This window comes from Onychomys torridus, chromosome 21 (genome assembly GCF_903995425.1).
Source record: "Onychomys torridus chromosome 21, mOncTor1.1, whole genome shotgun sequence".
Classification (NCBI taxonomy): Eukaryota; Metazoa; Chordata; class Mammalia; order Rodentia; family Cricetidae; genus Onychomys; species Onychomys torridus.
The window spans coordinates 16,660,919-16,676,344 of record NC_050463.1 but is presented as its reverse complement, the minus strand read 5'-3'; the positions used below and the strand labels follow the sequence as shown (position 1 = coordinate 16,676,344).

Sequence of the window (15,426 nt, the reverse complement as noted above, 5' to 3'; positions counted from 1 at the left end):
GTTGGCCTTTCCCTTCTCTCTGCCTGCTCAGATGTGAACTCCTCTAGAAAAACCTCCCTGGCCACACCTCAGTGGCACTGACCTGGCCCTTCTGTACCTGTAACACCCGAAATGGTTCCTGTCATCACTGTCCTGGACCTCTCAAGTGTTTTAGTGGCTCGGTTGCCACTACCACGTCTTTCCTTATGCGTGGACTGGACACGTAGTCAGTGTTCAATATACTTGCGTAGTCTACACTCAGTTAGGAATACAGCCTGTACAAAGGCCCCAGGAACAGCTCAGCAGGAGAGCAGAAAAGGGGAGCCCATAGGAAGACAGCCAGATCCCTGACCGATGGCCAGTCCCGCCCTGTGAGGTCCTGGCTCAAAGCCCCCATCTCCTGATGTCACTCTGCCTCTAAGGAGAGGCACCTTGGATGTCTACCTGTCCCTGTAACCTAGCATGAGAGTTTTGTTCCTCTGCTTATCCCAGCTTCTTTTTGAGCTGCGGATCGAACCCAGTGCCTTGCACTTGCTAGGCAAACGCTCTACCACTGAGCTAAATCCCCAGCCCTTATCCCAGCTTCTTACCACATTAGAAAAAAAAGTGTTCCAAACGCTCTCTGTAATATTTTGGGATGAGGCAAGCTGACTGGATTATACAGTGAACTTTAGGTGGCCTTCCTGCCTAGGAACCCCTACTGCTGTATACTACAGTTCTTAGACTGTCTTCCTGATGGGCAGAAGGGATGCCTGAGTCAGGTCTGTCCACCTCTCTCTGGGAGTTTCCATTGGGAACGTCTGTTACCTTCCCCACCCCAGACGTGCTCTGAACTGGTGTGACCTCCTCAGCATTCAGCCCCGTGCTAGGAAAAGCTCTTGGCAGAGCTGCCAGCCAGACTCTGCTGGCCTCCCGCGCTCCCCATCTGCGCTGCCCTCCTTCTGTGACTTCCGTATGGGCACCAGCTCCGGGAGGGGCAGCCGAGCCCGAGCCCGAGCCCGGGGAGCTGCTTGGAAAGAAAGGCAGAGTGGGCCAGCGAGCAGCGTTGCTAAAAGCGTCGTCGGTGGTGGGCGAATGCCTGTGCAGTGTGAGGCAGAAATGCGCAGTTCTGTGGGCTGCATGGAGATGGGAGAAACTGCACCTCTTCCCCTAGATCTGCTTGAGGAGCTGATGCTGCCTGCTGGCCGCAAGGGGTGTGTGTGTGTGTGAGTGTGTGTGTGTGTGTGTGTGTGTGTGTGTGTGTGTGTGTGTGTGACAGAGTTAGAGAAAACAGGCTGTCGGGGGAGGGGAGGCCAGTCCAGCAGTTGGCCTTCTAAGAGGAGCTGCACCACCTCAGCTTAACTGTTTATAGTGCATGCCTCCCTCCAAGACTACCTCTAAGGGAAGTTGGGGCTTGCCCCCAGATGGCCTCCTTAAATACGGGTGGTAGCCATGTCACTGTGCCACGTGGTTTGACCCTTTGTGCCTCATCAGAGGTCCCAGCTCTCGCTGCCCCCATCCTTCACAGGACTTGGTTCCCTCCAGGCCTCCAAGCACACTCCCACCTCATCCTGAGCATGCCAGGGCCTAGTAAGTCCCTCGGCTAATCTGCTTGGACTGAGAGGCCTCCAGGAGGGTCACCAGCTCTGTCCCCATCCTGTCATCCGCCCACAGAAGCAACGGACAAAGGCAGTGGACAGACACTGAAGCGTGTCAAAGACACGCAAGCAGGCATTCAACCCTGGGCCACGCTATCCCCCGCTGCCCGGTGGGTCTCAAGTCAGACAGCCTGGCCCAAACCCTGACTCTGTCACTTTCTCTCTCTATGCCGTTCTGGGTTTCTAAAGTGGGGTGGTGAAAGTGCTTTCTCCAGGGTCTGTGTGGCATTGGCTGAGGCAGTTGGTACCCAGCATGGTCACTGACAGAGTAGGCCCTTAGAACCACTCAGTGTCTTCCTTATACCTCCCAGCAAGGTAGCCTTGTGCTATGACTTTCTTGGCTCAGGGATGTGGGCTGGGGCCGCGCTGCCTTTGACTTAACCACCCCTCACACCTCCCTGGGCCCCTCTGTTTTCACAGCTGAGCTGTTCATGGAGCAGAGACACCTCAAGGAAGCAGGTTTCTGCATCCAGGAGGCTGCTGGCCTCTTCCCCACCTCTCACTCAGTGCTCTACATGCGAGGCCGGCTGGCTGAGGTGAAGGGCAACTTAGAAGAGGCTGAGCAGCTGTACAAGGAAGCGCTCACCGTGAACCCGGACAGCGTATGCATCATGCACAGCCTGGTGAGCCCCCCACCACCACCTCCTTTCCCATCTCTTCACCCTTCACTTCAGCACCTTGCTGCTGCTGTTTCCCACCCACCAGAGTCTACATGGATGAAGAAAAAATCCAGAAGCGTTGGTTGGCATTGTTTTATGGCTTCCATATTGCTGTGAGATTCTATGTGTGAGCTATACCCCAAGATTCCATGGCCACTTGTTAGAGCCCTATCCTGGGAGCTACCCTAGACTTTAGGCATTTCCCAAAATACCTTGTATGAGGGTCCTCAGACTCTTCCCCAGACATTGGGCTGCCTCTTCCATTCATTCCAGGGGAGCTCTGTGTCCTTGGAGGACTCAGGGTTCTCAAGGGTGAGCCATGTCAGGTCTGGCATGAGTGGACATCGAGAAAGGCCCCGGGGTTGTAAAAGTCCACCAGATGTTAGTTCTAGAACATGGATTCAGGCCTTGGGCACCAAGGGCACAGTGATACATCTACACCCATGGGTGGAGGGGTTCTGTAGCTGAGAAGTGCTTATCCTGTTCCAGCTACCTTCTACCTTGGGTGATCATGGGTAGGTGAGACACCACCTCTGAACTGTAATTTTGCTTATCCATCCAGTGAAGGGTCTGTGGTCCAGGGAACATCACTGTGTTTCTTACTCTGGTAGAGTAAGACTCTGCAGATGACCTTTGCCCCTGTTCTCTGTAGCTGCTTCTAGAGAACAGAGATCAGGACAGATGGAGTGACATGAAGTAAGCCCACCTGCTGAGGCATGAATTTCAGAGGACCATTTCAGAGCCCACAGTGAGTGAGGTCCTGTGGAGGTCTAGATTCCAATTGGACGCCCCCTCTCCTTGAGGATGGCTATTGCAGTATCCCTGATATCTGGCACATGGAGATCATAAGGATGGCAATAGTTCCATGTGGTCAGAGGGTTTCCATTGCCAGAAGGGAACTTAGCCCCGACAAGAAGCCATAGGTGTTGGTTTTCAATCTGGGTTTAAAGAGTTTGGGTGTATACTCAGAAATCGCTGGAGAGACTGGGGGAAAGGCTGGACCAAAGCATCTTTATATCCTTTCTAACCACAGTAGTCCTTGAAAACACAGCCAAGCAAAGCTTCCCTGCTCAGCCCTCATTCCCGCTGCCATGTTTCTCCTTCGGCTGTTTGCATTTTGAGCCCCAGATAAAGAAATCGCAGGCCACAACATCACACAGCCCTGTCCTCCCATAGCCCCCTCCAGTCCCATGGTCAGCCCAGCTAGCTAGCGTTTGTTTTCTTACAAGGCACATCCCCCTTCCTCCTGCATTTCAGACATCAGCTTTGCTGGGTAATGCCTCACTAGGGGGTCATGTCCAGAAAACCTGATTATTGAGGAGGGCTGGGCTGGCATGATTTACGAATGCCAGCCTGCAGTCTCAGCCCCAAATCCCAACAACATCCAGTAACAAGTACAGTTTTGAAGTAACAGCATACCATTTTTCATTTATGCTTATTATTGTTTGTAGCTATTTTCTTGAAATGGAAGCGGTTGCCAACCGTGGGTCTCCATGGTAACCGAATAGCTGTCCAGCCTCGCTCCCTGCAGATGTTACTGAAATGGTCCCTTTTTTCTCTTCCTGGGGTGCCTTGCTGATTTAATGAAATTGGAGCAAGTTGGAGCCAGGTCGCCCACTCTCAGTTACCAGCGAGCAGAGGGGCAGTCGGCTCCTGCGTGGGCAGCCCATCCCCTTTCCACAGGCTTTGTTCCTGCCAGCCCTCCCACACATATGCATAAAGAATAGCAAACTGCGAGCCTGGAGAAGATTTACTAAGCATATTTTCCTAAAGACGTGTGAATGCTTTTAGCATGTTGATCTCGAGTGTTCCCCTCATCCAAATGCCTTCCTTATGCTGGCCTGGACTCAGGACATCTGGGCGGGCGCTCATCCTGGCTCTGGCCTTGGTTCACTTGGGTGACTTAAGAAGAGACTTAACTTCCATGTTCCCGATGCCCCCTTTTGTAAATGGATAATAATTGTCCCCAGACTATTAGTTTTCTAATCAAGTGAGATCATGCCCATGGAAGTCTACAGTTAAATAGGAAAGGAAGAAAGACAGCATACAGACCACTCTTCTCCAGCCCCCTCCACCAGCAGACATTAGTAATCAATCATATCACTGCTTTCCACTGAGCATCAGTGGTGCCTGGGCTCTTTTTAAATGTGATATAACCCAATGGAAAACAGTTCTAGTGGGTTAAGTCAGCTTGCTATTTCTACCGAGAATTCCTTGTGAAAGTATCCGTAGAGAATGAAAGAGGCATCGTTTTGGGTATTCTGGGATAGATACAGCCTTAGAGAATTATCCAAAGAAAAGAACATGGAGGGGTAGGTACTGGTTCCCCACCATGAAGCCATTGCCGAGGCAGGTTCCTAGGGAAGACAGGCTAGCTATTCCAACACCACCGAACCTTTACATAAACTCAGCCCATAGAAGATGCAGGTAGGACTGCCTTTCCCTGTGGTATTTCAGCCACATACAAGCCTGGGCTGGAAAATTCCTCTGAAGTCATGGGGAAGTCCCCCATCCCTGGGGTCTGAAAAGAAGGAGGTGGGGATATTCCTAGGGTACTGTGTAGGGGCCAGGTTTGCCCCTACTGTCACAGGGTGGGGCTGGCAAGCACCAGGAGAGGAATGCTCACTGAGGGCAGAAGCCTGCAAAGCTAAGATGTTCTGGAGCCCTGGTCCTAACTTCACCCTCCACACAAGTTAGGATTCTGCACCAGACCAGGCAAGAAGGCCTTGCCCTCCTTGGCAGTTCTGTGTGAGAAGAAAGAAAAAAAAAACCAGAAACACTCTACTGTGCCCACAGCAGAGTCCAGAGCAGTGATCCACTGTTACCCATGCCGCATTCAGGGGTTCCCGAATGGAAGTCAGACCACAGGAGAAGGTCGTAGGAGTGTCTGCTAGGTAGTCTCCACCTTCCTCCCCCACCGGAAGCCCCCTCAGCTGGAGTTACTTGGGTGTGTTGGTGGAGAGATCTAGTTGAGAAGCCTGACATTGCCTGCCCCACAGAGCATGAGTAGAGACTCAGGGCCTTTGCCAGTGTCCTCAGAGGAGGATTGATCTTCAGGGAGGGCAGGAAGGGACCCCGGGCTCTCGCCCTACATTCTCTGTCATAGAACTTAGCAGCACTGGACACCTCCAACAAAAATGGAACACAGGAGCATGGACGGTGGCCAACGCACTGGCCATGTCAGTGAGGGCCCTCCCAGGAGGGTGCTCCTATGTTGACACCTTAACGGGCAGGGTCATCGGTCGTTCTCGAGGTTTTAGAGGGGTGGCCTGACAAAGGAGTAGGGCCTCGAATCTCTGGGGATAGCAGGTTTGGGGAAGACAAATGGGAAGTTAATGGTGGACAGAGGCCTGTGAGTGAGCTCGGCTGTGTGCGTTCTATGGCGCCATTCTGAGCCCGTAAGGACCTGATGGTGACTTCTGTAACCAACCTTTCTCCTTCTGATAGAGATGAAAGCAGACTTTGTAAATGTCTTTGCTTGTGGGCAAATGGGCAGAAGGCAGAGTTTTTCCCATGTCTGCTCCTTTTTAGTTGCCGTTAGCTCAAAATAGCCTTTTTGCCAAGGTGGTCTATGTAGGCATAGTACATTCTGCAGTCCTAGACTCGAGATCTAGCCTCCGGTGGGCCCACTCCCTCCACCCTTGGCTTGCCCAAGGAGTTCAAGGTGCTTCTCTGCTCCCAGGACAGCTCGAGGCCCTCAGCCCTGAGGGGGTGTTCATGGGCACACAAGGTCTCTGTGGGTAGCACCTGCCTTGCTTTCCCGGGGATGGACCCCAGAGACACAGCTTCCTGCTCACTTAGTGGGGATTAGCTGCAGGGTCTCCCAGAACCTCTCCACCTTGGGCACCACAGTCACGGTGGGAAACTCTTCTGTACCGGCTTTGGCTCAGATCCAATGCCCAGGGATGCAGTTTCTGCAGCCATCTCTCCGTCCACATGTCCTGTTGCCAGCTCTCTCCTCCTTGACAGCAGAGTGACTTTAACTATTCTCCCTCACTGATCCACCCTTACAGCGCACAGCAGCCACACTAGGGGATCAGAAGTGGCCGTGACCCCAGAGACATCTTTGCACATCTCCCACAACTCTTGACGCCTCCCATCTACGGCACTGAGGACTGGTTTCTGAGGCCAGAGAGGTAGACTCTGGTTATAAAGGCCTGTGTGGCATCCCCACCCAGCCACCCCAGTCCTGGAGGAGTGGTACTAGATTCTAGTGGTAACAAACCAGAAATGGCCAGCCTTGCCACCCACAGCTTATGAGAGAGCTTAGGCATTATGTCGCTTGCTGGGCTCGATTTTTTTTTTCTTCCTTGTGTCACGGGGAATAATGATCTGGGCCCTGGTGACTTCAAAGCATGTTTTTGGGCTCAGATGAGCTGGAAGCTGTGCGGAGTTGGCATGGGTGCCACAGTGGCAAGCAGCCTGAGCTCTAGCCATACCTTTATGTGGACCTCTGTTGGACCATATCATATCAATGTGGGGTAAGGGTCTTCGGTACAGATTGCTTTATAGTTCCAGGGAAAATCGATGATCAGCTGGGAGCTGAGGAGGCAGAGAGACAGAGAGGTCAGAACTCCCTTTGGACTGCTTCTGGCACTGGTTAGCTGGAATACGTTTTAAGACCGCAGTTTAGGAGCTGGCTCGGGGACAGCTGGCCCGAGGTTGAACATGGCTTTCAAGTCCACCTGACCTCAGGTCCACTTTGAGGTCCACTTTGCCTGGCTCACTGTTTCACCTTGGCCAAGGTTCCTTCACCTTTTCAGAGGTTCGGTGTTCCTGTCTGTACAATGGGCATGGTTGTGCCTAGTGCACAGGGCTGCTGTCAGAATGACCTTAACTAATTGTGTAAGGCCATGGGCTAGTGGCTGAGGTCATCTGTACCTCTGTCACTATGAAGTGGAGCTCCTGGGCCGTGTGTCAACTGCTCCTGGTTAAGCCAAGCTCGGAGACGTGTTGCACCAAGTCCCCCGGAGAAAGGTGACCAAGGCACGGGTGTTCAGGACACAGGCCCCATGTGTGTCGTGGATGGGACCGAATGAATACAGTGCAAGGCCACACTGACCTTAGCTAAGGCCAGGAGTGGCTGCCTCCCAGAGGATCCAAGCGGAGGGAAGAGGGGGGGATTTGTGACTTCGTCTTGCAGCCTCTTCAGTTGGCTGATCTGAGGTAGTTGAAGAGATGCTGTAGTTGACTGGCTTTGGTGAGGCTCTCTGCTGGTTCTGCTGGCCCTGCGCTCTGGGCTGTCACCCTGCCAGGCTGGTTCACCATCTGTTTGCTGGCGTTCCAGAGGAAGAGTGTCCTGAGAAGCTGAGAAGTAAAGCTTGTTGCCCTGCCATTTCGGGGGGTTCTCCAGTGACGGACAGAGCATTGGCACCCAGAGCAGCCAGACCTCAGGGCCCGCAGACCCATCTGCCTCTGCTGCATGCGCCATGGGTCGCTGGGGCCAAAGAGGTGTGCTGCTGGCTCCGGAGCTGAGCTGCAGTGCATGGCTTGAGAAGCGCAGGCGACTCAGTGAGTGGGAAGGCCAGAAATCTGTTGTTTGTGGAGAATGGGGGTGGGGGAGCCATCGATTGACTCATCCACTGCCCTCTGGCAGGCAAGTTCATTTGGTAGGACCATCTTGGCCATCCACCCCCCAGCTGAGGTGATTTCATTGTGAGTTCCTCTCTGCTTCTCCCTGGAGGCATGCTCCTGGTGGCAAACAGAAGTGGGGGTGGGGAAGAGTTCTGGGTGTTCCCTAGGTGGTAGTGCAGGGCACTACCATCCCAGCATCAGATAGGCCAGGGTTTAGAATCTTCTCTCCACCCCCACCCTGCCTGGCCCGGCTTGCCTGGCTGGGCACAGGTTCAGATCATCCTGACAGTTGGTCACAGTTGACTTGATTTAGCTCCAGAATCCATTTTATCAACAAAGGAATGGGGAAGACGGTCTGGAGGTTGCCACAGGATGCAACCCCTAACTAGCCCCCTTGTCCTTTCCTCAAATGGCTGTTGGTCACACTCCACCAAAGCTCAGCCTCCTACTCGACCCCTGAGGATTTAAGAGGATGAGTCAAGGCCAGCCTTCCTGGTCCTCTGTAAGCCACAGCATCACAAGATGTGACCTGCCTCTGGGCAGTGCTTTTGACATCTTAGCCCAGAGGCCTCTTTGAGGACAGATAGCCCCAGCCAGTCAGAGAAGCCAGCTGGGTCTCTAGACCATTACACCGCACCCGGGAGACCCACAAGAGAAAGGAAAGGGCATGAGTTTGGTAACACAAGGTCAGCAGCCGCTAACCACCCTAGACGACTCCTCCTAGGCTGGGCTCCCAGTGAATCTGGGTACCTTCTCAGCAAGGGCCTCTTCAAGAGACCTGGGGTTAGCATATCCACTGGGGTGGATCTGGAAAGAGTTGCCTCCTTTGCTTCCAACAGGGAAGTAGAACTGGCCAGTGACTCCAGCGACCATGTTCTGGAAGGGATGTGGGGCTTGAAGGTTATGTCCCCAGTCTGGCTGGACAGGTTGAAGGTGACACACCTGAGCAGACCTGGAGCACTGGCCTGGAAACATGCAGCCTCCCCACATGTGCCCGAAGAAGAGACTTCCTGTGCACTGGCTTACAGGGCCTCCGGGGACCTGCTGTCTCCTGCAGCCTCCCAGCTGATTCCCAGCTTCCCAGCTGGAAAGGCTGTTACAGAATCCCAGGAATGTGCCTGAAGCTCAGAAAGAAAATTCCCAAAATAGCTTCTATAAATACTTTAGGGCAAGGGTGGGGAGGAACACTCAGCTTGGCCACAGCTGGCCTAGAACTAAGGACTGCTTCCCAGGGTAGGCTCCTTAAAAGACAAAGCCGCACCCAACCCTGCCTGGCCTTCCTGCCGTGCCTCAACTCTAGGAAACATCACGGGCACTGGATCAGTGGGGTGAGACAGAGATAGCGTTGAGTGGCAGAGCACAGGAAAAGGCTAGCAAGACCCTCTCTACACAAAACTGTAGCCTCAATTCTAACCTGTAGCTCCACGCAAACCTGGCTCCTAACACGGAAATGCCCCCATGGCCCTCGGTCTCCAGACTGACTTGAGCAGACCTCAGCAAGGTGCAGGCCCCTCAGATTGCCAGCTTTGGGGGCTCCTGGAGGCCTGAAGTCCAGCCCAGGAAGCCCTTAAGGCAGAGCCAGGTGTCCTTGGCTCTGTGTCCAGGTTCCTCCCACCTGGCTTCTGTTGAGCTGCTGCCCTGCCTAGAGCAGAGAGGCTGGCAGGCAAATGGCACCTTTCCTCTCCTCCTGGAGTACAAGCCAGGGAAGACACATGAGAGCCCCACAGTAACCTAATGTGATTGGGAGGTGGTGTCTCTTGAGGCTTGCTCTCCTCAGGAAAGGCTTCCTGGGAGAGCAGAGCCCTGAAACGTGGATATGGGCAGGTACCCACCCTGAGAACTGGGGAAAGAGAGCCTGGAGACAGGAACTTCTGGAGGCTTTGAACACAGGCCTGTCCCCCGGTGGTGGCTGTTTCTAGCCCAAGGATGCCTTACAGCTATAGTATTCCATGGTCACAGATGACTTGTACATGGCTACCCAATCCCTGTGACTCGGCAGCCCAGTCATGGCACCCCAGTGAAGGGTCAGCAGCTAAGGGCCTCTTCACAGGACTAGATCTCTCTTAGCCATGAGGGACAGGCAGGGAGGGAGAGGGGACTTAATGGGAACATGCAGATGGAACTGAGACGCCACCATCTCCCTGGAGACCTGTTCTCGCAGCCCGGGAAGTGCTGGGAGGGTGCTGATGGCCGCTGGGGTAGCGCCAGGCTGGGGACAGCAGGTGAGACCTTGCATCTTCCTGTGGCTGGGTCCCACCCAGTTGTCAGGCAGCAAACAATGCTGAGTTGCTACCAAACACAAATGCTGCTGGTGTCAGGGGCAGGTGGCCACAGATCCTGTTACAGGCCCTGGGCCTCCAGGCCTTAGCCTGACCCCGGCCTGGCCTGGTGTCTTCTTTCAGGCTCTAAGGTCAGCATGTTGGGGCAGGGGGCCATGAGCCAGATCCACTGCACAGCCCTCCCTAACAGAGGATCCTGCCGGCTCCCAGACATGGGCAGTGCTGGCCTCTCCCTGACCCACACCCCTGTGCTCCTTCTAGAGAGACTGTCACGTGCTAGCTGCCTACTGTGTGTCTGGATTCTCCAAATCCATCCTTCCGGAATCTCAATGGCCCTGTGAGGAAGGACTGTCCCATCTCCAGTGTACAGACAGGGAAAAGGTTGATGTCTGTTTGCTGGGGGTCACAGTACACGTCAGTGGCAGAGCTGGGATTCAACCCAGCCAGGCCTTCTGGCTGCTGAGCCCCAGGCTTTGTCCTCTACTGAGACACAAGTATTCAGCCTGCAGACACATCTGGCTCCTTCTCAAACACGCATTCCTTTTCTTTTCTCTCTTTCTTTCTTTCTTTCTTTCTTTCTTTCTTTCTTTTTTTCTTTCTTTCTTTCTTTCTTTCTTTCTTTCTTTGTCATCCTGGGATTGAATTTAAGGCCTCCCACATACTGGGCAAGTGGTATACCACTCAGCTACACCCCCAGTTTTCTATTTTGATATGACCTCACTAAGTTCCCCAGGCCAGCCTAGAACTCTGCTGCCCAGGCAGGCCCTGAACTTGGTATTCTCCTGCCCCAGCCTCCCAAGTAGCTGGGATGACAGGCTTGCACCACCAGGCTCACTAGAGATCCATGGGATTTCCAATTCCTCTGCAGTGGGACTCTTTTTGCCAGTAAAACTTGCTGTAGAAGAAAGTGCCAGAAAGCAAGCTCAGCGCCCTCTCTGATAGGCCCTGCTGGCCACCTCCGGGCACCTCTGTCAGTCCCTGCGGTCAGCATTCACAGGCTTCAGAACTCCCATTTTCAGGGACTTCATTTTGGTGTCTGGCAGCTATCAGCTAGAACCTTCCTTTCCTCTACCTTATGGGCCCTGTCCCATTGTGAGCTACTCAAGGTCCTGCCCTGGGCCATGTGGGCAGAACAGTATGGCCTGGGGCACGGTTGGCCAGACAGACACTGCCCCTGGTTCCGGCAACCCTGAGTCAGCATGCTGTGCGTGTCTGGTCAGCTCCAGAGCCCTTCTGAGGTTATGCCCTGCCCCCACCCACCCTTCTACAGCCTCCCTTGAGATTACTGAGCTGAGTAGTTCCTTGGGTGTGTCTCCGCTTAGGGTCACAGGGAGGGTGCCATCCCGGAAGTCAGTTCTGCCTCCCTACTTTCTGGCCCCGGGACCTGCAACCCGCACCTCTGGAGACAGCTTTTCCTGGTCTTCCTGAGTACCATCTTTCTTGCCTAATTGGTCATGTTCCAAGCTCTCTTAGGACTTTATGAAGTCAGCCATGTACATCTTTCCTGGTGCGTCTCCATAGAAACCAAAGGCCTAACTCTAGGGAGCTTAGGGAGGAGGAAAATAATCCAGCTAAAAATGTACATGGCCATCAGTGGGCGGGCTGCAGAGAGGGGGCTTCAAGCACAAAGACAGTTCCCCCGCACCCACCCCGGTCTCCTGCCTACCCAGGAAGTCAGAGTTGGAGGCTTACCCAAGAAAAGGGCCCACTTCTCAGCATCTTGGGATGCCTTCAAAGCCTGACAAAGGGATCAGGGGAGTCGTCCATAGCAGCCTTTCTGGAACCCGAGGCCTTCCCTGCCCCCCCACCATGTCCCTTGTCCCCAGTGTGTGTGTTGAGGGGCAGGGGGAGCATGTTCAAGGCTGCCAGCTCCACTTCCCACCTGCTTTGTGACTGTTCCTGCTGGCACGCCCTCTGGTTCTCTGGTAATAGTCACTGGAGCTAAATGGCAGGACCATGCTTCCCTCCTCCTGACCTGGACACCCAGGGTCTTTCATCCCGGAGCCCCGGCTAACTTTGACCCTGACCCTCTCCTCCCCCTGCCCCTCACTTGCCAGCATGGACTCTGCTGGGTGCTCAGCTCTCAGGACCCAGTCGTCCCCAGGATGCTGATGCAAAGCAGAGGTGCTTCCCCTCTTTGTCACAGACTAGATGTGCCTTGTGCTGTCAGTGCTCCTGGGGTGAGGGACCACTCCATGCTGCAGGCAGCATGCTGGATTTCTTGGACAGCTTTGTAGCCGCCGGCTTATGTCAGCCACGTCATCCTTAACAGCCATGCTGTGATATTTTTCATTAACTTTCCCCCCGTTTGTTGAAGAGTGAGCTGAGGGCCCAGAACTCCCCCCATGGAGCCACTCAAAATCAGGTCTAGCTAGACTCGAAGGCCTGTCCTTTGAAGATAAAAGGAACCTCGTTCCTACAGAGCTGAAGCAGGGCTTGGTCGAGGACAGATAGGTTTTGCATGAATAAAGGGCATGATCATTTGTCTGTGGCCAAGCCAGACCTAGGGCCTCTCTGGCTGGTGGCCAGGAGCAAGCCTCTGCTGCGCTCACCCTGGTTGCTAGGCTCCCCCTGCCCAGGTCTAGTTAACCCTGCACTGTGCTTCATTTCTAGGGTCTGATGCTGAGTCAATTGGGCCACAAGAGCCTGGCCCAGAAGGTGCTGCGGGATGCTGTGGAGAGGCAGAGCACCTGCCATGAAGCATGGCGGGGCCTGGGTGAGGTGCTGCAGGACCAAGGCCAGAACGAGGCTGCCGTCGACTGCTTTCTCACTGCCCTGGAGCTGGAGGCCAGCAGCCCTGTGCTCCCCTTCTCCATCATCCCCAGAGAGCTCTGAGCCTCTGCAGCAGCTGCGGGCTGTCCAGTGCACGCAGCTGACACAAACAGGGGAAAGGACCGGCTGCACTCAGGTGTGGGGCCTCAGGGAATAGATGACTAGTGAACATTTCCACAGGCCTGAGATCCCTTCTGAAGCTGGGTGGACGAGATTTGCATCCAAAGCAAATGCCTTGCTCCCTGGAGGCTGGCATTGTGGTGCTGCTGAGCAGGGGGGCCCCTTTAGATAAAAGGTGTGTTTGGACCCAAGCCCCACCCTCAGCTGCCCTGATTTCCTGGTGTGGGATGAACCACTCTTGAGTTGGTGTACCGTAGAGATGAACCTGCCAGCTGCGCTCTGGCTGGGCCAGGCTTTTCCTGGCCTTTCTTGGTGCCTTGGGAGACAAACCAGCTTGAATCTAAGTGACTTTACAGAGCTGTGGTGGGCTGGAGAACCTCCCAGTCTCAGGGCAGTGCAAACTTGAAACTGTTCTTGTGCCTTGCGGAGAACAGCCACAGCGTGAGGTCTCAGGCACAGGAGGTTCCTATCAGACTGAATTAGCACTGTTGATGCCCAGTGTTGCCTCCATGGGGAGGTTTTCTGAGAGCTTTCTCTGTGCCATTAAGTGCCTTTGGGGCTCATGACAGGCCAGGCCTCCTAAACACGGCCCCTAAGTCTTCCATTTTCACCCTCTCCCGTCTCCCTGGAAACATGCCCCAGCCAGTAGGCTCCATGGACCTTCCTTACACCAGTGGCCTCTAGGATGGGCCTTGGGATATAAAACAGAGTTCTGACCTGGCCATTTCTACTACCTTGAGTACACATTCCTTCAAGGCTCTCCCAAGTGAGCGATATCAAAGTGACGATTTATAGGACCCCCCCCCCCAATACACATCATCACCCACAGCCCAGTCTTCTTCACCTTAGGCTTTGTTGAGTGACCCAAAGCCCCAGCTTGGCCCTTTAGGCTCCCCTGCCCAGATCCCCACAGAAGCCATGCTTGGGTGGGTGGAGGAGGAACCTGGCCTGCTCCCCCTGCTCTGCCCACGTGCTTTGCTTGCCAGGGTCCAGGCCGCTGGGCAGATGTCCCTGGCTGGCTTGTCAACCTGCCACTCTGCTTCTGGAATGTTCCCTTAGGAGACCACCCCCCACGGCCTAGCAGAGTGTTCCTTTCTGTCTGCCCCACTCTCTGTATCTCCCTCGGGTTCACCTTGCTCTCATTTTAAAATGTATAGAGAGGGGTCAAGAACTGCCCGGTTTACCACGGCCGGCCACAGCTTCCTTGGCTGGAGAAGACCATTGCATTGGAGCCTGGCTCCATGCTGTACTGCCTTAGCCACAGCCCCAGGCCAGAGGGAGGACATTCAGTCCTTGGTTTCTTGGTTGAAGGGTCTCTATGTGTGTGTATATATAAATATAGATAGATAGATATGCTAGAGATCTATATTTTTATGGAATTCTGTTAGAAAGAGAAGGAAAACTAAGCAGATACTGTTGACATATCTTGAAGAGATGATGGTCAGTCTTGGCAGTGGGAGAGACACCAAATGCATTCTGACTAAGAGTTCCCTCTTTGGAGGCCATGGGGGACAGGGCCCAGTACCTGACAGCGACCTTGGAAATTGAATAAAAGACCCTTGACGGGGAAACAGGACTGTCTGAAGCAGTGTGTTCATTTATCTGGTATGCACACAATGGAGAGGAGACACCCTGACGGCTGGCGTTGGACAGGGAAGGTGATGGAGAGGAGGGTGAGGAGGAGGAAAAAAGGGCCAGCCTCCGAGAAGGTCTGGAGCTCCAAGAGGAAAGAAAGCCTTGTCCCGTGAGCAGAGAGACTGGGGTCAGGGCCAATGCCTGGGAGTGCTAGGAGGAGGCCAAGGGAGCTAAGCAAGGGCTGGTCCTGGCCTGTGGCCTGTCCTTCAAACAAGCCTACCCACTAGGGAACCTCTAGGATTGGGGGTGATTGGGCCACATCCAAGTAGACCTGTCTGCTGAGAAGCCCATAACAATGCATCTCAGTAACTGTGTAATTGTACAAAAATTGTAAATATACAAAATTATATGCAAATATAAGCTATTATAAAACATATACCAAATATCTTCAAAGGATGATGTAAGTTCCCAGGGAACTTGCACCCCCAGAACGGCAGCCTTCACCACCCCTCATACTTTGAGGACGGTCATTATGTGACTCCCCCCACCCTAGAGGCCTCTGCTGCCCCAGGTTCCCACTGCAGCCAGCCTCCATCACTACCCTTGCCCGTGTCACATGACATTGGTAGCCTAAGGAGGAAGGGCTTTTTGGGGAGCCCAGCTGTTTGGGGGTTTACCCCCCATTCAATAATGGTGGTATTGCACATTGAACCCAGGGCCTTAAGAATGGCAAACATGTATGTGCCTCTTACCACTGAGCTACCTCCCTAGGCCCCTCCCCACCTTCTTTCCAAGGCCTGAAATCAGGATGTAGCCAAGATGACCTTGAAT

The 15,426-nt window shown here is 54.0% G+C and overlaps 1 protein-coding gene across 1 annotated transcript in view; it reads left to right on the top strand.

Annotated features, from left to right (window-relative positions):
* Positions 1-14,590, top strand: part of Ttc7a (tetratricopeptide repeat domain 7A) — a 108,358-nt gene extending 93,768 nt beyond the window's left edge. The window contains exons 19-20 of the mRNA XM_036170431.1: positions 2,037-2,239; positions 12,742-14,590. Of these exons, the coding sequence (XP_036026324.1) occupies positions 2,037-2,239; positions 12,742-12,963 (425 nt within the window). The 3' untranslated portion in view covers positions 12,964-14,590. The remainder of the gene's footprint in view (positions 1-2,036; positions 2,240-12,741) is intronic.
* Positions 14,591-15,426: the final 836 nt, after the last annotated feature.